This window comes from Pteronotus mesoamericanus, unplaced genomic scaffold (genome assembly GCF_021234165.1).
Source record: "Pteronotus mesoamericanus isolate MK-2021 breed Mesoamerican mustached bat unplaced genomic scaffold, CSHL_Meso_final contig_50, whole genome shotgun sequence".
Classification (NCBI taxonomy): domain Eukaryota; kingdom Metazoa; phylum Chordata; class Mammalia; order Chiroptera; family Mormoopidae; genus Pteronotus; species Pteronotus mesoamericanus.
Window position 1 is genome coordinate 13023538 of NW_026555186.1, and position 24688 is coordinate 13048225.

The following is a 24688-nucleotide window of genomic DNA, read 5'->3' on the forward strand; positions in this document are numbered from 1 at the left end:
CTATTTTCTTATTCACTTATTCAATTTCACTCTAAGGACATCTTAATATTACTTATAAGCACACTAACCATAGATTTGAAGTATTTTGAGTTTTAAATTATTCAGTTCCCTGCACCAAAAACTGGTGAGCATTTGAAAGCATAACACCTGGATACTACAAGTCTAAGAACTCAAAACATTTAAACTAAAGGGAAAAAACCAACTACACTAAAAGCTGGCAAGAAATTATAATTTTATAGAAAATCTTGTTTAGAGCCAAATTCCTAAAAAGACATTGGGCTTTTGGTAATACATTTCTTATTAAAAAGGTGAGGGTCTGCGTTTGTTTAATTCACCAAATTTACTGTGTCAAGAAAAAAAGAAAACATTTCCCAAATAATAATGACAGTATTCTGTTAACTTAATATTAAAGGGCTGAAATGAGAAAAAAAAAACCAAGAAAACCAAAAAAAGCATGGAGCTGTGGTTGCAAGCAATTAAGAACAGGCTGTTAGCCTGATGATACCCATAGAAATAAGCAGAACAGGCCACAGAGTACACGTTCAGTAGAGACTCAAGGAAAAAGACATCAAAGAAGATTCCCCAAGATGTTGGAGTAGCCTCAAAAGCAGGCAGCATCTTCATCTTGTAAAGGAGGTTCTCTTTAATCAAATCAGACTGTGGAGTAATGTATGTCACAGGGTGTTGTAAAAAGAACAAAAGCAGTACACTAGTAGTTAGTATAGAATAACAGTGGAGTATGATACCAGCGGAGGCAGACTGGCACAGGCTTTCAGGAAGGCTGGGCTTGCCGGTCACCAAATCAGCAATTAAAAAGAAAACAGCCATAACAACCATAACAACCTGGAATGGCAGAGGTGGTCATTATCTCGAGTTGCTACAATGTATTATCTATAATGTTCAGTTTTCAGAAAAAAAAAATTTATATATATATATATATGACATGCAAATATATATTTAGATGTATAAAATTTATATAAAATTTAAAAAACATTTATGTGTGTGTGTGTGTGTGTGTGTATATATATATATGACATGCAAAGAAAAGAGTGTGTACCACACACAGGAAAATAAACAACCGATAAAAATTGCTTCTGAGGGGACTTAATTATTGAACTTAGTAGAGAGACACTTTAAAACAACTATTATATAAATATGTTAAAGAAATCAAAGTAAACTATAATTAAAAAATTAAGACAAAGCATATATACAATGTCTCACAAAATACAGAATAAGAGAAATTATAAAAATGAACCAAATGGAAATTTGGAGTAGAAAAGTACAATATCCAAATTGAAAAATTTACTACAGAAACTTAGCAGTATATTTGAACTGCCAGAAGAGAATGAGTCAGCTTGAAGGTAAACCTATAGAGATTATGCAATCTGAAGACCACAGAGGAAAAATAATGAAGTAAAATAAATGGATCCTGAGAGAAATGTGGGAACCATTAGCATACTAACATAAGCATATTGACATTATGCATATGTTACTCACATCAACAGATGCCCTAACCTATACATATCATAGTAAAAATGTTGAAATACAAAGACAAAATTCTTGAAAACAGCAATGGAAAAACCACTCCTATGTACCATAAACTATAGTAAGATAAACAGCTGACTTATAATCAGAAACAATAGAATCCAGAAGGCAGTAAGATGGCATATTCAAAGTGCTGGGGGGAAAATAACAGCAACAATAAACTGTCAACCAATACCCTCTGTCAAGTAAAACAAAACCACAGTGAGATACGACTTCACATTCACTAGGATGGCTATGATAAAAAAGATGGACAACAATGTTGGCCAAAATGTGGAGATATTAGAACCCTTATACATTGCTCTGTGGATGGGGAGACTGGGGTGCAAGATGGTACAACTACTCTGTAAAACAGTTCAGAAGTTCCTCAAAATTTTACACATAAAATTTTCATATGACTATATCCCCTAGGTATAAACCTAAGGAAAATGAAACATATTTCTGCACAAAAACTTGTACACAAATGTTACTCACAATATCCAAACATATTTCACAAAGGACTAGACCAAATGTTCCCAAAATCAAATCTGAGAACCAGGAGGAAAACTATTTATCAGTTTGGAAATTGCAAAGTCTTACAACTGTAAATGATGTTCTTTAGTCAAAAGATACAACATATTAAACTCAATTAAGCAATGTATTTTCACTAAAGGTAATAGTTTATACTATAGATGAAATCAAAAGAATAGAATATTGGTTATTTCCCATAACCAAGGATCTTCTTTTCAAAGTGCTCTCCCATAGGGTCTGCAAGGTGTATGAGAGACAACAGCAAATAAAAGAGAGTTCTACTGATTCTTGTCTCCCCTCAGATAACTGGGTCAATTAGAAACTCTAGGGGGAAAAAAAGGCTTCACTGTGACCCACCTGGAACTTCATTAGTATCTGAAAGACTCAAGAACAACAACACTAACAAAAAAGATCCATCATCTAACTTAAAAGAACACATGCTAACTTTCCTTATGTGTTAACAGATTTGGAAGATGAAGGCTGCAGTCACAATCAATCAGGAAAGAAATAACAGACTTGGCAGCCATAGAAGGGACATTCCCATTCAACATTTTCTATTATCTGGCTAGAGGGAGAAAACTTCTTTATCCTCCCTTTTTCTTCCTTAAAATGCCTTTGATTTGTCTTATCATATGGCAAAATTCCCTGAACCTCACACCCATAAGTCTAATTGAGGTCATATTGGTAATGACCATCTACAGACTAAGTGTCAGTGAAGCTGGGATTAACGTATTTGGAAGATTAATGGTGGAAACATACAGATTTCTATTCTAGTGACCAAAATATTAAATTTCAGTGTTTATTAACCAGAAGAGCCCTTTATTTCTGTTCTTTGTCACTTCATTTTCATGTAGTTGCCATTTACAACATTCACTAACTCTTTTGAGTTCAAAGAGAGCCAGAAATCTGTGAGAGCTTTGGCTCACAGAAACCCTGGTGTCAATGAGCTCGGACCCCTGCTGTGCTAGTGGAAATTACCTCTCCCAATCTCTGCAAACACACTGAAGGTTGCTGAGCTCTGAGGGGCAAGGCACATTTCCCTGCCACACAGATGGCTTCCATTTCTAATCTGAACCTTTGTTGAAGAAAGCCAAGGAAGGACTATCTTCCTTTAGTGCATTATATGAAGAGTTTAGCCCTGTAATTAAGGAAGATCTATTTTTCTTGGGAAAGCATGGAAAAAATCAGCCACACTGTCTTCATGCTTAGCAGTTTGCCAAATAACCACCACCCTATCCTTGGCAACTCCCTGCTGTTTCATTCTCAAACCAAGAGTCCTCCACAAATAAGAGTAGACATGAGACCAACCCATACCAAATTCCCCTAAAAAGAAGAAGTCAATATTTTTTTAAAAAATTAACAGAATATAGCATTTGTAAATATTTAGTATTTTACGAAGTTGGTTATGAATGCTGCTTCAGCACCCGCTATTCACATACACATACACAAAATCCTTCTGATATACAGAGCCCGATTTCTCCTTTTCAAAAGGAAAGAAATTTTCCTTTTTAGGTCTTTCCTTTCCTTTCTTTTAAGGCAGACTTAAAGCATTTTCTAGAGATGTAATACATGTTCAGAAACCTGTTTGCCAAACATTTCACATGGTCAAGGCCTTAAGGTGTTTGGATCACACATTTTCTCTTTGCTATCTAAGTTATGTTTCTCTGCATGTGACTGATTAGCTTATGCTCAAGAATCTAATAAGCTTTCATTTCCTAAAAATATGAAAACATTTTAAGAAAAGTAAAAGACAAGCCTTTAAGATTTCAGCTTGGGTCAGCCTGAAGGATGCAGTATCTTGTCAACTGGGCCAAGTGCCCCTCACTCTGGGGGTCCCAGCAAAGGGCACCACATGAAGCATCTAAGTGATGTTTAATGCTTCATTCTGATATAAAGAAAATGGGGAGGGGGTGCATCAATAGAATCATTAGTCCAAGAAAATCAATACTTCCCGGCCATGAATTCATCAACTCATCTGGAATTAACACCCTAATCGGCGAGTATGCTTTCCTCATCAGAATGACAGAAGTAAAGTGCTTTTAAGCATCTGATCAAATAATTACCATGACCAATTAGCTGAGTACTCCATTCTATTAAAAATGAGACACTTCTTCAGTGCTAGTAATAGACCAGTAGTTAGAATACAGCCATCCTCTAAGAAGTCAATGCCTACACAGGTGGCCATAGATTCTTATGCACATTTTTCAAGCTGCAGTTCTTTCTCAGTTATTCTAGAACAACAAAGGCAATGAAAGGTTGGGCATGTGAGCTATTTTCAAATGGGCCAAAGAAGAAAGGGAGCATGGCATATTTTAGACCGATTATTTGGCAAATGTCTCCTGCTCTTAAGATCAAAGAAGCCTGCACTACAATAATAGAAAATAAAACTAAAATATTTTAAGAGAAATTGGTCATTTTCCCTCTTTCACACATCACTGCCCCTGCCACCTCACTGCAGGTAGCAAGAGCCATACTCACCAAACCTCTGCATGTTGAAAGAGCCACTGAGGAATTTTTGTGGGATCGTAAGGAGCCTTGATAAAAACAGAAATCCTCGGGTGGGAACGCCTGCAGTGACTTAATGCCTCCCTTTCCCAGTGTCTGTACGACAAACCCAGGAGCCACCAGGTTGCTGGAACTTTTCAACTCCATGTGGAAGTCGTGCCTGAAACCTTTCAGCCGAAGGTGAAGAGAGTTCACTCCAAGCTGGGCCAGTGCTCTTTTCCTCCTCTGAGGATGCGTGATTTCATGGGACACGTAGTTGCCATTGTGGTCAACCTCATAGGGAGACACCAGGTCATATTCTGAAAGTATAAGAGGGGGTGTGACTAAGGAATTTCAGAATTCTGAAAAGACTGCAAAAGTTTTCAAATATAATTCATTGCCAGGTGAAACTTTCACTCGGTATAACATGGAGAAATTGTCAACATCAAGCCATCTGCAAGTCCAAACTGTGCCATGCACAAAATCAGACACAGGAAGGAAAATGCTTCCCTTCAAAGGGAAGTCACTGCTGTTCCTATGACGTGTTACAACCAATCCAACTAATTCTATAACACTTCAAAGGAAAAATAGAGACCAAATAAAACTAAGAACTGGGCTTTGATGATTAACTTCATAATTTTACTTTAGAGTAATTTTTATAGTTGTAAACATTCCTATACTCATATTTTGTTTTTTTTTAACAAACAGCTTCATCACTAAGAAATTTTAGCTTAAAAATGCTGCCAATTTTTCAGAAAACACTTAAAATGTGAATATGATGGGCATTCTTTGCTGCTTATTTTTTGATATTCAATTATTAAATCATTAACTACATAGGAGGAAAGGCGGAAGGCACACACCCTCCAGGTGCCCCAGATGTTAACATTTGGAAATGTTCATGTGTATATTTGCTCCCAGTGAAAGCCACTGTTGACCCTCCAATGGGCCTGGGTCCTAATGCTTGACCATATTTCACACTCCAGGGCCTTTCAGAGACGTGTACCATACTCTTCTTCCCACTCTAATTTACAGTATGCTAGCCTAAAACACATTCAAATAAATGATTTCTTTTTAAATAGTCAAGAAAACCCCAAGGAGTTATTGGATTTCTGGGCACCCATACAGGTCTGCAGAGCTTCAATCCCAGACACTCTCGGAGTTTGCATTCCGTGTGCATCTGAGTCATTTCCTCTCTGTGAAAAGTACAGAGGGAAACTGCATCCGAATTCTGGACAGTGGCCGCCGCTGCCTTCCTGGAAATATTGTAGTTTTCTTCTCCAAAGTGGTTTTTCCCTTAGAGAAAATTACTTATTTTCATTTTATAACCAGGATTTGTTTTCTCAGTACCATCATTAATGATATCATCTCTGCTCTCCAAAGGTCGGGGAAAGGTTGTTTCTGTCCCAAGCAGGGCAGAACTTCGTCTAGCAAGGTGTGGCCTGATGCCAGGGGCAGTTGTCCCCATGTAGACATCTTCTATTCTCCAACCTGGACTTTCAGACCATGCGAAGCTGAACTTGTCAAGACTGGGGTTGAAAAATGTCTTAGTTAATGATGTGTTAGCTTGGTTTATAGCTTTCAGATAATTAAACATAGGATATAGTGCCTCTATTTGCACGCTAGCGATAAGCCTGCACACCTGCTAAGAGGGACTGCTGCCTGTGCTGCATTTTTCCTAGTAATCAGAAAATAGCACGTTAGTATGACATCAAGCCTTCCTCCCAAGATGTCTTTGAAACAGATGTCAAGCTGAAGCACAGAGAGGGCTAGAAAGCTCTCCCCCTGCAATGAATGAACAGTCTTTAAAGGCTCTAAATGCAATTCCTCTTACGTGCCCAGTGACACCCTGATACTAAAATTCTCATCCTGGTTCTAATGTCCTAAGAATGTGTTTATATTCTTCTTTTATTAGCAATAATGCTGATAGGAGTCTGTTCTGTTAGATGCTTAAAACTGAGGACTTTTCAGTCTTTATGTGAGCTGAACACAATTCTCAGAGTCTTGAAATAAAACATTGTCCTACAGAAGTGGCTTTTGGTTGCCAGTGAACAGTATTTGAATAATTTTTTTCCTGGAAAAATAAGGTTTATTCACAAACAAAACTCTCTTGTGGCAGGTGCCTGTCCACATTTCCCTGTGCAGCCCAGGCAGATAGCTGTGGTTACACCGGAAGAGAGTGGGTGGCAACCAGAGAATGGTTAGAAAAGGCCTGTATGAGGTTTCGGAGGGGCAGGAAGGCCAAGGGTGGTAAAGCACTGCTGGGAGAGCCCTTGTTGAAGCCCATGGCAGGGGAGGGTCCGAGATTAGAGGGCCGATCTGCACAAGAGGTAGAATAACTGAGGCCTCAGCTCTGGCCTCTGAGACGCTAGGCTTCCTGTTTCCTCCACGCAAGAGCTTTGATGTGCGACCCCTCTGGGCCCATTGCTGGGCCCACGGACATGGCCTTGCCATACAGGTATAAATCAACGGGCACTTTGAGGGTAGCTGTCTATGCACAAATTAGTCCGACAGCCGGTTCTGGCAGACAACCTGACAATTAACCATTGAAACATGTGTCAAAACAGGGTACTGTGTCACACCGGGCAAAAATACATGGAATTATTTCATAATTTTTAGGAAAATGAAACAGTGAAACAAATCCAGTTAGACTGTGTACAGTGACAGAAGAAAGGGAAAACAAGGCAAGATTAGTTTGTCTGGTATGAGTACGTGATCAGTCTCCCCCGGGCCATTCCAAGAGACAAAAGGGAAAAGCGCATGGCCAAACTGCCTTCCTCACCCCCAGCTTTTTGTACTGAGGGGACAGGCTGGTGTGACAGGGCTGAGTTATCATCTGTCATCCTGCCCTCCCCGCAGGGCTCTCAGGGAATACTCTCCAATCGCCACTAGCTTATCTCCATCCCAACAGAGGCCCTGGAGTAAGGACAGAAGCATGTGGATGGCTCCGAACACTGGCTAATGCACAAAGTGAGAAGATGATTACCATTTTAAAAAGTCAAATTGTTTCCAGATGATATAAGCCATATTCGTATGACCTTTATTTTGGATGGCAGATAATATCTATTTTTTAAAACAATGACTGAAAAGCCCCTTTTACATTAACATAACCAGTGTTGTGCTGATAAATGTGTGACAACCAGCTATCTGGGGAGAAATGCTGGGTTTACAGCATTTTCCAATTTCTTTGGTGTAAATACTCCCATCATGGCTGATTTCGATCACCAGTGTGTGACATCACTGAACACGGACTTCAGAAGAGATTCACAGTAGCACACTATTACATAGTATTTCCACCATACAGATGCTGTTCAAGCAAATAACTCACACACAGACGATAGTAAAACGTAGGAAAAGAATTGTGAAGTGATGATGAGGTTTGAGTATTTTAGTTTTGTTTGTACTGTGATTACTTTCACTGTTAAGTTTATACATTTTAATTTTCAGCAACCAGTTTGCAAAATTCTTGAAAAGGTAACAGTCAATTCTGACAGCCTGGCAGATGCTGGCCCAAGCACCCCGGCTCCAACCTCATTCCTGGTGACCGATGACAATCCCTTCCCGAGAGTGAAGCGTGGCAGTGTGTGATGGCTGAGGACGTGGCTTTCAGTTTATTCCAGTGGTTCTCAAACAGGGGAACCCTACCTCAAAGGACAAACAACTGGAGACATTTTTGGTTATTCCAAACCATGAGTGGACAGTGGTACTCTTGGAATCCAGTGGGTCGAATATAAGGAAGCTGCTATGTGGTCTTCAATGCACAGGACAGACACCATCAACAAAATGTCAACAGTGTAAAGGGGAGAAATGCTGCTGTTGTCAAAATGTAGTCCTTAGAATCACATACACACTCTCAGTTACGTATGAATCAATGTGAAAAGGTCCTTCCTAAAGAACTCAGTGAATGAGCAAAATAAATATAGCATCTCCCCATACTATTTGGAGAGAGGTAAGTATATAATTGCAGTAAACTAAAAATTTTAAACTAACTTTTGATCTTATGTTTTAGATTATAATCCCCAAAGCCATTGATTTGTGCAAAACTTAATGTGATTCCTGACCTTTGAGAATCCTTTAAATAAGACCTTGGTCCTATGTAGCTTGGTTTTTGGTTTTTTTTTTTTAAGGAGAAAAAAATACATGTGGCAGCTTCAGTCAGTACCTGGGACTACTTGATCTCAAAAGGTTTTTTGACCACAGCATCAAGCCTAGGGATACACTGGTTTCAAACCGAGAGCAGGAGGTGTGGACAGTCTGTATGTGTGCTCAGGCTGACTTGACCAGCTGCAGAGAGCCAATTTGCACATTGCATCCTCCTTTTGCATTTAGTGCTTTCACACTGATATCTTGAAATCTGCCATGGTAGGGTGATGACCCCATGACAACAAGCAAATGTTACAAATCAGAGCTCTAAAGAGCTTCTTGTTAAACATTTACATCACTGGGTCAACCTGAAAGGGACTGCGCTGCCTCATGTGATGTGAATATTTGAATGTAAATCAATTTAAACTTCCAGAGCACAAACACAGATCTATTATGTCCAATGAAACAAAGTTCTAAGGAACTTGTAAACCTTCCTGGAGGCTTAATTTACTCTAGAATGAAAAAGTTAGCAAATTTGTGAAATGCTTCTGCTCTTAACAAGAGCCACAGTTTTTATTACAATGGCAAATTAGAAGGAAAAAAACATTTAGGTCTTCTATTAAGGAAAAGCAATGCTAAATCAGCCAAAATGTAATGAGCATGCTGTATGTCCAAAAATAGAATTTCTCAATTTAGTCATCCTTTGTTGTCTCAAAGGGTATATGGAGTGCTCTTTCCTATTGCGTGATTACTTCAGATAACCAGTAAAATTTGCAGTATAGTTTTAAATATATTTTAAACAAACATCATGGCCAAAAGAGTTACTTTAACTTATACAAGTATAACTATACTTGTATACAGTCAACGGACCCCAGCACCACACACAGCTTGCTCCAGCTCTTCCTTTTTAGGTGGAGACACGCAGCACTGCTGAGTAGAAAGTCTTCCCCTGGTCATGTGAAGGTTATCCCTGGGTACCCCCTCACTCAGCTTAGCCTGTTATAAAGACCTAAAGTAAATGGAGATGGGGGATGAGAACAGTTTGTCCACTCATCTTGATCTTTACTGATGATGGACTGCACCGTCCCCTTCCCCTGACCAAGCGAGGTGAGTGGCTGTCACGAGAAACCTGGGCTGTGACACGTGCTGAGCGAGGCGCCCGGTGATTGGAGCTGCATGCGTGCCAGATTGCATCCAGCCCATAGGGGTCTATTCTCCCACGGTTTGGAAGAGCACACTTAGGCAGGAAGTTTTGGCTGCTCCTCCTGGAAATAAATGATTCTCTATCTATAACACTCTTATCTTAAAGGAAACTTCATAAAGTACTTTGAAAATCTCCTGAGACCTTCAGGAATTTTCATAATTTTAAAGAACTAGGTTTTTACAAAAATCTTTTGTTTATGTGTGAGGGGCAAATTAACTTCTAATGTGGATAATTATATTGTAGACTACATTGTAAGAGAAACAATAAAGAAGACCAGGTGACCACAAGAAGGTGAGCTGTAAAGACACAGTGAAAATAAATTTTAACTATTTTCTATCATTTACATCTAGCGCCCTCTGGTGGTCCAGGGAAAAGTCCTCCGTTCCTGGATTCATCTGATTTACCACTTTACTATTTATACAGTAACTCGAAAGAAGATAATTTCAATAGTTAATGCAGGCATTAAATTATTGCCTTTATGTAATTTTATCAAGATGAAAAAACCATATCAGGTATTTTTGAATTTTCAATTCTAATTTTCAAGATTTTCTGAAATTATTCTGCGATAATCAAGTCTTGTTCTTCCAAAAGTCATTATTCACATTTAAGATGACCATTTATTGTTGGAAATGATGCAACGTACTAGTACTGAGTAACTGCCAATGCACTGGGTTCAGACCGAACCGTGGAGCCACCAACGTTCCACACCTGTTGTCCCATTCACCCTCAGGCCGCTCAGGGCACTGGGGTCCGTTCCCGGGGAGGGTGAAATTCACAAACGCCGCTCGGGAGCGGCCGCAGTAAAACCGCACATTGCAAAAGGATCAGATTTGTTTTTATGGCAAATTATGACACAGGATATGGACATGGCTTATGATGGCACAACATGTAATACCCCGATTCTTGAAGAGCATCAGCTTTGACCTGAGACGGTAAGTGCTGAGCAACAGTGACTGCCTCTGCCTCCGGTTCTGAGACAAGGACGGAGGGAGCCCCGTTTAAAAAGCAGAAGGCGGGGAAGGAAGGGATTGCGCCTTGTAATTGCTTCGATGCGTATACACTGAGAGAGCTTCGAGATGCTTCCTTGGCTCTTCCATGTTTTTTCAATAAAATATATTCCCTTGCCTTTCCCCCTAGTGTTTGTGGTAATAACGCTGACGAACCCGTGCTGTTTCACACGGAAATATAATGTAAACACTGGTGAAAGTGGACTCAGGTGCTCCCTTAGAAGAAGCAGGGCAGTATCTTAGGAGAGTTCCTAGAGTGATGAATATTCACAGCACCTTATAATCCAGCGTTAGGGGTTCATCAGCTGTTACACTGCAAGGGTTAGAAACCTGCTCACGGACTTACCGCCCTTTTCCACCCAGGCGGGCCACTCCGCGGGACCGGGAGGACGCCGGACGCTCGGGCTCCCTGGCGAGGCCGCTGCGGGTCCCAAGGCGCACGCAGGTGCCTGCTGGAAAACAGCGGCGACACCTCGGTGAGACTGGTGGCTGCGCAAAGGGAGCCGCGGGGGACCCTGACCCCGCTGTCGGGGACTCACCTGCACACCCACTTGCGCCAGCAGCAGCACCCAGAGAGCCGCGCAGCCCGGGCCACGCATTGCCCCGCTGCCCTGTGCGCCCCGCGCCAGCCGCCTGAGCAGCGCCCCCGCGGGGAAAATGCGCGGCCTCATTCGGGGGCCCGAGGGATGGTCCCCAGCCGGGCTGCGTGCAAGTGGGCACCCAGGACCTGATCCGATTGGGGCGCAGGAGGCTTCCCCTCCGTGGCTCTACCGCCCGCGCGGGGCTTATTACTGCGGCTCCGCACCGCGCGGGGGGCGGAGTGGCGGCCGCAGCGGCGGGGGCGGTGGCGGAGCACCCGCCCGCACCGTGGGAGAACGGGGGGAGGGGTTGGAAGGCAGGCTGGAGAGGGCAGGAGAGGGGAGGGAGAAGGTAGGAGAGGCTAAGCGGACGGAGGAGGGGAGCAAAGAAGGGAGAAAGGGGAGTTGGAGAGGAGAGAAGCGGAGGAGCAGGGCAGGAGGGGAGAAAAGAAGTGGAGGAAAGAAGCAGAAAAAGGGGCAGTGGGGTGGAGAAGGTGGACAGAAGGACAGAGGAGGACCAAGTCGCTCTCCTGCCCGCAGTTGGCGTCTGGAAGGACGTCCGGTGGGTACGAGGGTGGAGAGGGTCCGGAGGCGCGGGGCTGTGAGCAGGCTGGACAGCCCACCGGTCACTCTACAGACGGACTGTCTGGCACCTGGTGTGTCCGTTCCCAGCTGAGCTGTGACCCACTCCTCCAGATCCCCTCCCAGAGGGCCCTACCAGCGCATCCAAAGGCGCGGACACCTGCCGCAGGCTAGAGTGTGGCTGGACTCGCCTGGGCCCCGTTGGGTCCACCCTCCTGGCCGGTGGGTTAGGTGGAGTGCGGACTGGGGCAAGCAGAATTTGGGGGAACACGGCAATCTGAGTGTGTGTATGTTGCCCTGGGCCTTGTGAGATGAACGGTGAACAGGAGGTGAAGGAAGCTGTCCCTGCTGCACCATCTGCCCTGGGATGTAGCAGCGCTCCTGTCCTAGGGGTCTCTGCTGCCCTCGACTGCTCTTGCTTCGAGTGCCTGTGCTTCGGTGTAATCTTTAGGTGGGAAGGGCTGGGCTGCTGTGCCAGCCTCGCCAGGGGGCCCGGGGAGCAGCAGGAGTGTGGCCGCAGGCCTGGCAACAATCCCAACCCTGGTTCTCGGTCTTTCCACAGTTCGTGTGTGTACACACAGGCGAGTACATTTCCTTGTAAACGCTTGTGTACATGCACTTGTGTGCACGTATATACATCAACGCCCGCTTGTGCTTGCACATGTGTCCATGGGTATGCGCTCATCCATGAGTGCATCCACCTGTTAGTGCCTGTGACCGCTCTGCCCACTGGTTGCTCTTCACCTTCCTGACCTGTTAACCTCCTGCAGGTCTCTGGTCTGTGTCCCCCATATTCAGTTTAGCCAAGGTTTTCATGTTTTGTACATTTTGTAGAGGAGGCTGGAAAGGAAGTGGTGGAAGTCGTCTCTGGGCTCCTTCGCCCAGCTAGCCCTGAGCCTGGGGGTGCCTCTTGCCTTTGGCAGTGCTCCAGGGCCTGACCGTCCTTCCTACACAGGGGGATAGTTCCTGTTCCACATCTTCCTTTCTGTCTCATTTCTCTACCTCCGTCTCTCATATTCATTTATTTAAAACACTATTGAAAATGTGAATTTTTTTTTACATAAAGACCCGTATTACGGACAGCTTTTAAAAAACCTGCCATCGTGCCCCTCCGCAGTACCTGTCAGGTGTCTGCTGTGTGCGCAGGTCAGGGAACTTACTCTGGAGGAAACTAGAGGCTGGCTGTGGGCAGATCACCAGCGTCTCACAATGGTGTGTGCAGGAGGCAGAGTTTCCTTCTGTTCCGAGTACAGGGCACTGCATGCTTGGTAAGTAGGGGTCTCTAATCATCTCTAATTAGATCAAATGTAGCCTGCAAGAGGGTCAGATTCTCCTAGTCCAGCTACAATCACACAAAGACACCCAGGGGCTCTCTCTTTATAAGTTCAAAGGGATGCAATGAAAGAAGAATGGCTGGCATACAGAGATACACTTTTAGGATTTATATTTTTTTTAATTTAATTTTATTTTTTTAGTAATACCAAATGAATCTCTTTCCATTGTAAGGAAGGAAATAATATTCTTTACAATGACGAACATTTTTTCCAGTTCCTTTTGCTGTTTGCTGGGTTCAATGTTCAACCCAGACCCTGAATGTCTCTAGATCTCACAGAACAAAGGCAAACGTTAGCGAGGGGGTCAGGCTGGGAGCTGAGATGATGGAAACTGGTACACTGGGTGTGAGAAACACCAGGAATGCAGTGCAACAATGTGATCTGTGACTTATAAGATAAACATATGTGATCTTTTATTTTGTGGCACAGGGCTCCTAAAACTCTGAATTTCTCATACGATTAAAGCATCAAAGGTATCTTTTGTTATGCTAATGAGATGACTTTGCACCTTAGGATGTGGACTGGTTGCCTGGAGAACCATGTAGTGACTTCTTAGGTGAAGTTCTAAATGGCAGCCATGGGTTCCATTTCTACTCCCTCCTTCCAGATCTAGGACTGCCCCTATTTTTACCAGTGGGTCCTGGTGCTCCATCAGGCTCTCTCTAGCTGATCTTCTCTCTCTGGGAAACAAGTTTTCTTTCTTATCTGCACAACAAGAATGACACCAATGGCTTGCAGATGTGTTAGCATTAGGTGCAGCACAGTGGTCTAAACATGTAGCAGGAAAGAGTTCGCCCCAGTTCTCCTCCTTGTTCTTCAGCTACCAGGAGGCACGTGCAGGTCAACTTGGAGTGAAGTGTCTCCAAGGAAGAGGGTGGAAGAGATTGACGCGAGTCCAACTATCACCGGGGAGGGACACCAGGGGCAACAGAGCACATCTGACAATGTATTCCTGTTTCCAGCATCACAACAAAGTCAACATGAATAACATACATAAACAACAGCATTTTTCTTCCGAACATGTCACTGTCATACTCTGGCATTTACTTGTAGAGAACTCTGGAGGCAGGTTCGGTTTTATTATTTTTTTGGTAGGCTGTCTTGCTCTTCAGATCAGATCCACGGAGAATCATCACTTGTCCTTGTCTTTGGGATTTTTTTTTAATTTTTAGGATGTGTTTGGCTGTTTGTTGTGTCAATTTTTCCTGAAACACCATAAGCGTATTGACTTTTTTCAGATTTGGGAAGATATAGATACTTCTCTGCTTATTATTTGGGAGATAGGATATTTAGTAAGCAGTTTTTAGTATTAAACTATACAGTTTATATAACTGCTGATATAAAATGACAAAGATAATAACTGAAAAAGAAAATATGCATGCATATATGTGTAACTAAATGAAGTCAACAAAAACAGTATGTTTAATATTTTAAAAATGTTTTCACAGAAAAGCAAAGTGAAATTCTACTGAAATTCTATCCTACAGATTAAGGAGATATATGCTTTACTTGTAACTTTGAATATCAGAAAACTAAGTTATGATCCTTTCGAAAAGGTGAAAGTAAAAAAGCTGAAAGGAGAGAGAAACATCAACCCATTGCCTGTCATGTGTGCCCTGACTGGGCACAATCTGTGCATGTGCTTTCACCGAGCACTGAACCCACAACCCTTTGGTGTACAGGACAGTGCTCCAAATCAACTGAGCCACCTCACCAGATACAATAAATTAATATTTATGAAGAACTTAGAACAATGCCTGAAATTTAAAAATTGCAATATAAGTTTAATAAAACTTTAATTTAAATGAAATTGAGGGCATTTATCAAAATCATACATACTACTTAAGAAAAGTAAACAAATGAAATAAATAGTTGACAGATCAGCACAGACCAAACTGAATAGGAATATCAACATTTCCTTTGCTGTAAATTTTGCTTCCATATCCAGTTGATTAGCATGGGAAATGGTTCCAGTGATCCTTCCAGAATAAAGATTTCATCTCTTGAACAGAATTTAGCATTTCTGCTGACCGGAGACCAAGAACTGCATGGCAAATCTATTGTGACAAATCCGATTCATTTTCCCATATCGTATCTCATGTATGAATACCTTGACTAACTGAACGAACTACACATCAGACTCACAAAAGTCCTGGGAGAAGAGAACCAATCTTACTATTTACAAAAGCATCTGGAAAGCATCGGATGATTTTCAAAGATAAAGGATCTCATCTACAATGCTGCAAACACCACAGTGTGTGTGGTGCCTATTGCCCTGGGACAGATTCAAATGGAAACCCCCACCATGTACAACTAATTACTGTGACTCCATTATTGAGCAATTTTAGCTCAGCTGTCTTACTCTATCTTCATGAGATGGAAAAATCCAAGCTCCCAAACTACAAAATTCCAAATCAGTAACCACGTGGTAGTATTTACAGATTAAAACCAGTGTATTTGTCATCATATTATTAATATTTCTTTTATAAAGAAGGTGATTGTGGGTCTGCAAACTCATTAAGATACAAAAGTCTCCATTGATTCCTGATAACTGAGCAATTATTTCTTTGGGAAATTCGAACTCTTAAGTTTTACTTATTTATAATTCAAATATAAGCATTTTGTTTTCTAGTTTTCTCTACCTGTTCCCATGAAAGAACTGATGAAGTTGGCTGGTCTTTAATCCAAATTCAGTTTGGTAAATGTACAAGTGTGATTAGCATCCTTTGACACCATTTGGAATTTGAAAATAAACTAAATGTATAATAATGAACATAAATTAAATTAATGCCATGTAGATTATGCTTTTGCAAACTCCGCCTCAAACACTGAGTAGGTCCCTCTTAGCGGGGACGGACAGTGATTGGGAAGTACTAATTTTAGGCATTGAAAAGTCATCTTCTAGGAAATAATGTTGATCAGACAGACCTGGACACTGGCATCCTCATTTTTCCTCTCCTTTCATGTGGGAAGATCTGACCAAAAATGTCTTTCTCAGAACAGATAGTTACATCCTACCCACTTACCAGGGTTTATTCTGTTTCTCCCTCTTCCTCTGCCTGGAATCATATATTTACCATGTGTCTGTTTATTACCTTTATTCTCCTGCACTGACTTGCTTACGGTTGCATCTGTCCCACTCAGGGGGCCCAGCATGTGGCTGGGGTCGATCTCCATGGTTGCCTGGATAAAGGAACAGGGCTACATTCAAGTTCCTTCTTACCTTTTATGATATTCAGAAAAATCCATGATTGTTGTATGATTGAGGAGTAATAGGAGAGCAGATACCTTCCAGCCTGTCCTGAAAACCTCCAAACTCTGCCTTAGTGAGAGGCGATAGGTCTGGGCCCTTAGCTTGCATTTTAGCATGCAAATTGTTGGAAGAATAACATTATGTTTTCTGCCCAGATACAGGCTGGCACAGAAGACATTGTCTTCCCAGGCAGAATGCTTGTTAACTGTGGACATTTAATTTATGTCCTCTTTCTCTCAACCATCCCTCCTAGAAGTCACCACAGAGAAGACAAGAATTCAAAATTTTGTGTTTTGGAACATGAAGTGGGTTTAAGACCTTCAGTTCAAAATCTGCCCACATATTTTACATCATCCGGGCTTCTCCTTTGTCATGCTTCAGAGGAGAGACGGACTGGAAGGGAGGAAAAGTCGATCAGATTCCAGGAAAGGATCTAAACCAGGGTGGCCCACTTAGGGGCTAGACCTCGGGGGGCACGTGGCAAGGGGACACCGGTGCTCAGAGCTGGACCTCATGAACAACAGATCAATGTGGGGCACTGTGGCAGAGCCAAGAGGAGAGGACATGGCTCCAAGACGGGGCGGTGGTTCAGGCACAGAAGCAGACGCTAAGGGCAGAGCCCCAGCCAGGACACCGAAGCAGAGGGCAGAGTTAACCCATGAAAGCCTGGGTGCCTGGCAGAGACAACAGCTACGAAGGGGCGGGTGTGTGAGCCCTTTGAGATGCTGTGCGATTTTGAAGAAGTGAGAGTGAGATTAGCTGCCACAACTAACCAGCAGCTTCCGAGTATCATGTGTTGTCTTTGATACAAGTCCCAACGTGCTTGGGGCTCAGAGTCCTATACTAACTAACCTGAAAAAAAAAGACCTTTCAAAATGAGAGGCAATGAGCATTTATTTGAGGTAAAAAGGGACAGCTATCCCTGACATGCTGATTCAGGTGGAAGCCTAAATACTGTAATACTGTTCTGAGACAGCAGGAAACAAAGGCAGGGGGTATTTATGAGAAAGGGAAGGGGAACAATCACATCAATAGAGGGAAGGTATTTGTATTGGTACAGATAGTATAACATGGTAATTCTAATTGTAAACAATGCCTTTAATTTTCAGTCCGGTAGTCATCAGTCCCGTAGTCAAAATATCTGTTTTCTTGTTATCTTTGCAAACAGTTCTTTAGGATATAAGGTTGCTTTAAGCCCACTCTAAAGGTTATTTTGTCCTGTTTTAACATGGCAAGGATTTGAGGCATACGACATGCAATATTGACACCTACAATAAAGTATGTTTGCAGTTTCATAATCAAATCTCCCCCCGTAAACCTGCCCATAAACGTGGCAGCAAATCAAGGAGACCATGATGGCGTGGATGCCGTCGGCAGGAATTCCTGCTCAGCTCTGTTAGCACACTGTGTTTATAAGGGCCTACAGGTTGACTTGATACCACTTTTTCAGATAGTTCAGATTCACCTGTTTCCTCGAGAGCCCAAGGAAAGCAAGAACTGGTATGTTCCGCACATCCTTGACTTGGTCCTCATGATGAAAGAAATGTGTTAGTGAAGGGGGGTGGGTTAAAAGAGAAGCACTAAAAATGACACAGTTTTTATGGGGAGAACCTACTAGGGTGAGCTAAATTATGGCAACTCTTAGGCTGTTGCTGAGGGAAGTCCACGAAACACAGTACCAACAGACCCTTTCACGGCCCACCAGGCCTTGAACACACTGTCGCAAACACCAAGCTTCTGACCTTCATGTGACCTCATGCTCAATTCTAAGTCACTTGCCCTAACTAACTCAGTTGTTACCATGTCTCTTAGCCCGTTCCCATGATTCCTGACCACGACCCAGCATGTGGTCCTCAGATGCAGCATCCGACTTGGCCTCAGCAGTCCAGGCCTTGGCCTGGCTCATCTCTCTTTGCACCCCATTGGTGTCTCCTTTAATGCCCCCAAACAAATCTTAACTGATGATAATTTACGTAATGACTCTCGGCACTCAGAAATTGTCTAATCCACCTACCAACCTAACTACCGACCTACCTAACAAGGTTAATTTATTTCAGGGGCCAGAGTGACTTTCAGAGAAAATCTAGACTCAGCCTTCTCCAGTCTGCACTGTGGAATTAATCTGCACCACCCACTGCTCGTGCACAGAAAGCTGCATGTAATCTAACTCCAGCCCACCGAACATTTTGCTGATCGAGCACTGTTTCTTCTAATGGTTTCTCTTCCAGCGCTGTTTCTCTGGACACAGCCCTTCCCTCTCTGCCTGTCAAAGCCTTCCTGTGTTTTATAGACTGGATTGATGGTACATCCTCCTTGAAGCCTTACTTGCTTACTTCGTGACTCCATTTATTTATGATCTCTCCCTCTCTTTTAAAATACAGATTTTATTATTAATATTTAGGTATGGTGAAGCCAACTGAGCATGTGATGAGTATCACTGTAACTATAGTTTGTTACTTACAGATCCCAAGAGTCAGGGCACACACATACCATGGTGGCACACTAGGAAGAACCAGGGTCAGGAGGCAGAGAGAGTGCCAGAAAAAAATGGGCAAGAAGCTTTATTGTGGTTTCTGCAAGAAGAGCAGGCCAGGCAGTGCAGGAAGGCTAAGGGTTGGCTAGTTTGAATAAGTGCAGAGGGCTCGGGGTATAGGGGCGATTCTCAGTTTTCTGGTACTTGGGGTGACTAAGGCAGGGAAATAGTGGCCCAAGCATAAGGGCCAGATGGAGGGGGTGGTTGGGGCACAGGCTCTGGATTGGCTGGTTTCATATGAAACGTGCATTTGCAGGTGAGCCCTGTGAGGTGCTCTCTTTCCGGGGTTAACAAGGTCCAGACGTCAAAGCATCAATAATACAGAAAATAAAAGGCATCAATAAACCTATTCTCTTGGCAAGTACATCCTGCCATGTATCCTTATTTTTTAACTTATCCAACTTATTTAGTAACCTCCATAGTAAAGGGATGCTTTCTTGCTAAAACTTTATTTTTCAGTACCTACTAGTGTTGAATGTTAATTGCAAATATTCAAAAGATACTTGTTTGCCAAAAGGCAGCACAAGAGAAAGTTTATTTGCAATATGCAAAAGGAGAGAGTAGCAGAGATGTGAGCTTGGTTATAAAAGTGTTGCAGGCACAGAGGGACCAATAAACAAATTTAAATAGAACATGCATACTTTGTCTGCAAGACAGCATTTGGCCTCTACATGGATTGGTTAACAGTCGGACTATATTGAATCTCTAAAAAAAAACCTTACAAAATGCAGAAGTGCTAGTAATTCATAAAAGAGCTGGAGGATAAACTTTTTATTCCCCACAACTTGTAGCTTTCTCTCACCTGGTATTTATTTTTCATGTCCTCATTTTTAGCACCTCCTAGAAAGCCCAATATTAACTTGATTACCGTAATAGCACATGAGACTGTCCTATTACATACATTGCATAAAAAACGCATCTTTATTGTGAGCGTGAGCAGGAATTCTTACTAGGTTTATCTATTTGTTTTTGTGGCTGTGTAAGGAATGGCCTAGGTTTGGTGACAGTGCTCACACGGCTGAGATGATTCCAGGAGACGAGCACAGAGCCAGGGACCCAGAAAACCAGAGTCTGGGAAGTTTGCCAAAGCTTCACTTCAAACCAATCTTTCAAATTAGATGTGCAGATGCTTCTTTTACTCAGTGGGGAATCTGGGGAATAATGGAATATTTGTATAGTATGTGTTAACCTAATGATCTATTTCCATTTAATGACTTCAAAGCATCATACACACAGGACACTCATTAATGCTTCCAAGTGAGGCATTAAGCTGGCCAGGCAATTTTAAAGCTGAGCCTTCACAACACACTGCCTTTGGAAACTGGTTGTCTCTGCTCTGCTTTGGGGCATAACCCAGAGAGGTGTCTTTAAACTTTCCTTTTTGGGCACAGGACTTCTGTGCAACTGTTCAAAATATAGGGCTAATGAGGTCACCTGAGTCATTTTCATGTACACATTTGCTGGGCTGGTCCTCTTGCTTCGCTGCTGAACACAAAAAATTGTATATATAAATCTCTCTGCACAGGTGAACTTCATGGCACATTCACTTGTTAGTGATAGAGTCATCGGGGTGCTGCCCGTAGTGTCATCGGTTCTAAGTTCGTCTCATGTCTTAGATGGACAAGCACTTCCCTTTGTCAATGTCATTTCTTCTACCTGTGCTCTGGGTGACAATTCTCTCTGCCCTTCCCCTCCTTCCTCTGGATTCTCCATTGACTAGCACTTGTTGAGACTCATCTGTTCCCTGTACATCACAATCACACATCAATCCTGATAGGGGGCTATTGTTTCCCATTTCTCATAGAGAAAAACCTTAAACTCCAAACCAGAGAGTATTAATTTACTGTTTAGGGGAGTGGCAAATATAGCAGTTTAGCTCAGATTTTCTGAGTCTAATTTCACGTTATCACGATTCAGTGTGTGAATGAAAAAGGAGTTCTATGTTAAATAACCTACGTAGGGTGATCTGATCATAATTTCCTAACTGGGCTGGTCCTGGTGGGTAGTCACATGACTTCTTTAGTAAAAAGTTTATCTTTGCCTTAAGCCAGGCCTGTCCATTGTTTCTGTGCACACCTTTGAAATAAGCTTAGTCACTGTCAAGAGAGCCCATCATTTTATTAAATATCCTGTAATCCAGTCCCTGCCTTGCTATCTTCCTTACATTTCCCCCTTAATTTTAAATGCATAAAAGAAGCTGCGAAGCTGTCATTCTCTGAAGCATTTGAAATCTTCCTTGCTAGCAGTTATCAGTTAAAATTTTTATAGGTTTGGAAAGTGCTTTATAGATAGCGGAAAGTGTTTGAATCATCGTGATAATAGAAAGGAAGAAATGGAAAATAAAGAGATAAAATTCCATAGGCAGAAGATACCTGCAAAGGTACACTCCTGCTCTTTGGCGGGCCGCCGTCTGTTCTGCGCAATGATGCACTGTGGGCTGATCCTAATGGGGATCAGGTGCCTCTCTTATTAAGCTCTGAGACCACCCACTACAGGTGGCCTTGGTATTCCAGGGGCATTGTCAGACCTCTGGTTCTGTCCTCTCTTTCACTTCCTTTGTGATGAAAACATATCTTTTTCCTACTCTCCCACCTGAGGGAACAAACCATGTACTTCTAATCACCTGTGTTGAGTTTCATTCTCTCTATTCAAGTCTTTAGGAAGACAGACTGTTTCTGTAAACAACAAAATAGGAAATCACAACAGAGGTTCCATCGACAGAGAGGAAACTTATAAGAGGCTGTACAGGGAAGACTCAAGGCTGGGCTGGGTTAAAGTGACAGCCAACAGGCACAGTGTCCCCAAAGGGCACAAACTCCTATTGGGGAGCTGCTAAGGGCTGAGGCCAGAGCAAAACAATAAATGATTCAAAAGACAAATTACAAACTTCCCCTCCCACAGACATTTCATGAAAGCCTAATGAAAATTTCTTATAAATTCATAAAAAAGGAGAATGTTAGAGAAAATTTGGCAAAAGATGGAACACAACGCAGCAGAAAGAATGGAGGAACTCCTACCCTTTGCGACAGCACGGATGGAACTGGAAAGCGTTACACCGAGTGAAATAAGCCAGGTGGTGAAAGACTTATACCGTATGATCTCACCTATAAGTGGAACCTAATCAACAAAACAAATGAGCAAGAAAAATATAACCAACAACACTGAAAGAAAAAACAAACTGACAGTAATGAGAGGGGAGGTGAGAGGGAGTAGCGAGGAAAAGAAGGGGGAGGGTCAAGTCAAGGAACATGTATAAAGGACCCATGGACAAAGCCGAAGTGGGGAAGGATTGGGAGAGGTGGGGGTGGGTGGGGCAGGGGAAAGTGGTGGTGGGAAAATGGAGACAACTGTACTTGAACAATAAAAAATAAATTAAAAAATTTGGTAAAAGATATTAACAAGGACTTTATATATACAAGAGAACTATAATTGGTTGAATTCGTGATAAATTTATGGTAAAACTCATTCACAATGGAAAAAATGTGCTACTTAGTGTCATCTAGAAATATAGGGCCATTGACTCCCTAAGGGAGAGAGCGGCTTTACTCACCCTCTTAAAAACAGAGTCAGCACTAAGTGTACATGGTTGAGAGGGTTCCATCATGACACCTGGAGGCAGCAGGCGATGTTGCTACCCCACCCGTCTCTCTTCTGCTTCATCACCGCAATGCACTCCAGCTGACAGGCACCTGCTTCTCTTGGCCCAAGGTCTTGCTCTGCCCCTTGGGCTGCTCTTTCAGTGCACATGGGAGATGGAAATGCTGAGTGAACACCTGCCCCTAACCAATGACTAGCCCCTCTTGGAGGGAAAACAGTCCAGTTCCCAACCTTCTCTGAGGGCACACTACGAGGTCTGTGCTCTACTCTTATACCCAGAATTTCCCACAGAGCTACAATTATTTGAAGAATAATTTATTTATTATTCTTAAATATTATTATTAGCATTCCTTTACTTTAAAAATTATTAGTTTTTAGGAAAGTACCTGAGCAGGTTTTCAAAGGAAGTTCAATAGGAGAGAATATTTACCAGGATCTTTTAAACTTTAATTTACCCACAAGTAGATCAAAGTTATGTCATGGAGACATTTTCTTTGAAAGCAGAAATCTTGTGTGTAAGAGACTAAATTTTCAGGGAAATCTCTGTGAGGTACAAAGAGCTGGGCAAGATCCCATGTGAGAAGCCCGTAAGAGGCTGGACTGCCTGATCTGTGGGGATCAGAGCTACGTGCACTCACTCTAAGAGAATGGGCTCTTAGTTCATGTTGGCACATGGCTACTTGACAATCAGGTCCAAGTTCTCTGCTCCCTTCGAGAATTAAATTCCAGAATCATTTTTTGGCAAGTTTTTAATGTAGAAAAGCATGTAAAACACCAACAATACAAAGTAATAAATGTAAATTTGGCTTAAAAGTAATACATCCATTAAGAGTTCTTGATGTACGTAAATAGATTTTATGGAGAATTTTTTGGAAAAGGATGCAAAATGAAAAAAAGGAAAGTGAGTTTACACATGTATCCACACATTAAGCCCAGGATTAAGGGAGGCTAGAGTTGAAGGCCTATTTGAATTTCAAGGTTTTCTTGGAGATTATAGCTACCAGAGGAATTGTTTGTAAGAAATTCTTGTTGGAAATAATAGAAAATATATGCTGGCTGCCTAGAGAATTTTTTTCAACATACACAGGCCCTTCATGAAGCCTGCACATTCCAAGCGCTCACAGGACCACCAGTATGTTCTTGCTCATGGAATCACAGTGAGGTTCTCCATGTGGGGGCATGGAGGTCAGACCTTGGATGACATAGGTGCCAAGTGTCATCAGATGCAGCACTGAGACACTGAGACGTCCAGCTAAGGGACCCTACAGCCTGCTGGGTGTGCTTTTCATGCCAGCAACCAGTCAGTCTTACCTAGGCACTGGAACAGGGCTCTCCTTGCCCCAAATATATGATGCTTTCAACACAAACTTAGTGCTGGTCACACAGCCATCTGTGATAGGCACAAAACTTATCAAATCCATCTAAAATATGGACCATAATTGTAACAGTATAAATATTTCTTTGCTTTATCTGCAGTGCTTGTGGATCCTTTGATTTGCTGTGTCTGTTCTGTAGGGTGTCATTGGCCAGAGTAATCCACCTGGAAAGCTTCCACATTGTCAGCTGGCTGTGGATGTCTGAGGGCACCATGTTGTTTTTGTTTTTGTTTTTTGTTTTTTGTTTTTGTCTTGGATAAGCCATTTAATCCCTGAGGTATCTTAAGTGACAAAATGAAGACATTGGACCATTCATTTGTTGTATCTAAAAACTTCTGAGGTCCACTATTTTTCTCTTAACCTTTAAACATTTTATTGCTGCTGTAATCTGTATTCATACAGTGTATCCAGTTGTTCATTTAGGTTGCTATGTAATATCCCATTATACGGGTATCACTTATTCACTGATACATCTGTCCTAAGACTGCAGTAGGGAACAAAGTCTGGATTTTGAGGAATTATCAACCCAGCATCTGGACCCCCAAACCCCAGAGTCTGATTCGCAATACCTGTAGGTCTGGCAGGAATCACTGAAGAAAATTTCCTTT

At 42.2% G+C, this 24688-nt stretch overlaps 1 protein-coding gene across 2 annotated transcripts in view; it reads right to left on the reverse strand.

Annotated features, from left to right (window-relative positions):
* The window catches only part of ADAMTS16 (ADAM metallopeptidase with thrombospondin type 1 motif 16), a 128062-nt gene extending 116564 nt beyond the window's left edge, over nucleotides 1–11498 (reverse strand). Inside the window, exons 1-3 of one of the 2 annotated variants that reach the window (XM_054578210.1) lie at nucleotides 11367–11498; nucleotides 11174–11279; nucleotides 4531–4856 (exon numbers count right to left, since the gene is read on the reverse strand). In XM_054578210.1, coding sequence (XP_054434185.1) covers nucleotides 4531–4856; nucleotides 11174–11279; nucleotides 11367–11498 — 564 coding nt within the window. The remainder of the gene's footprint in view (nucleotides 1–4530; nucleotides 4857–11173; nucleotides 11280–11366) is intronic. The other variant, XM_054578212.1, reaches the window with a different exon arrangement.
* Nucleotides 11499–24688: the final 13190 nt, after the last annotated feature.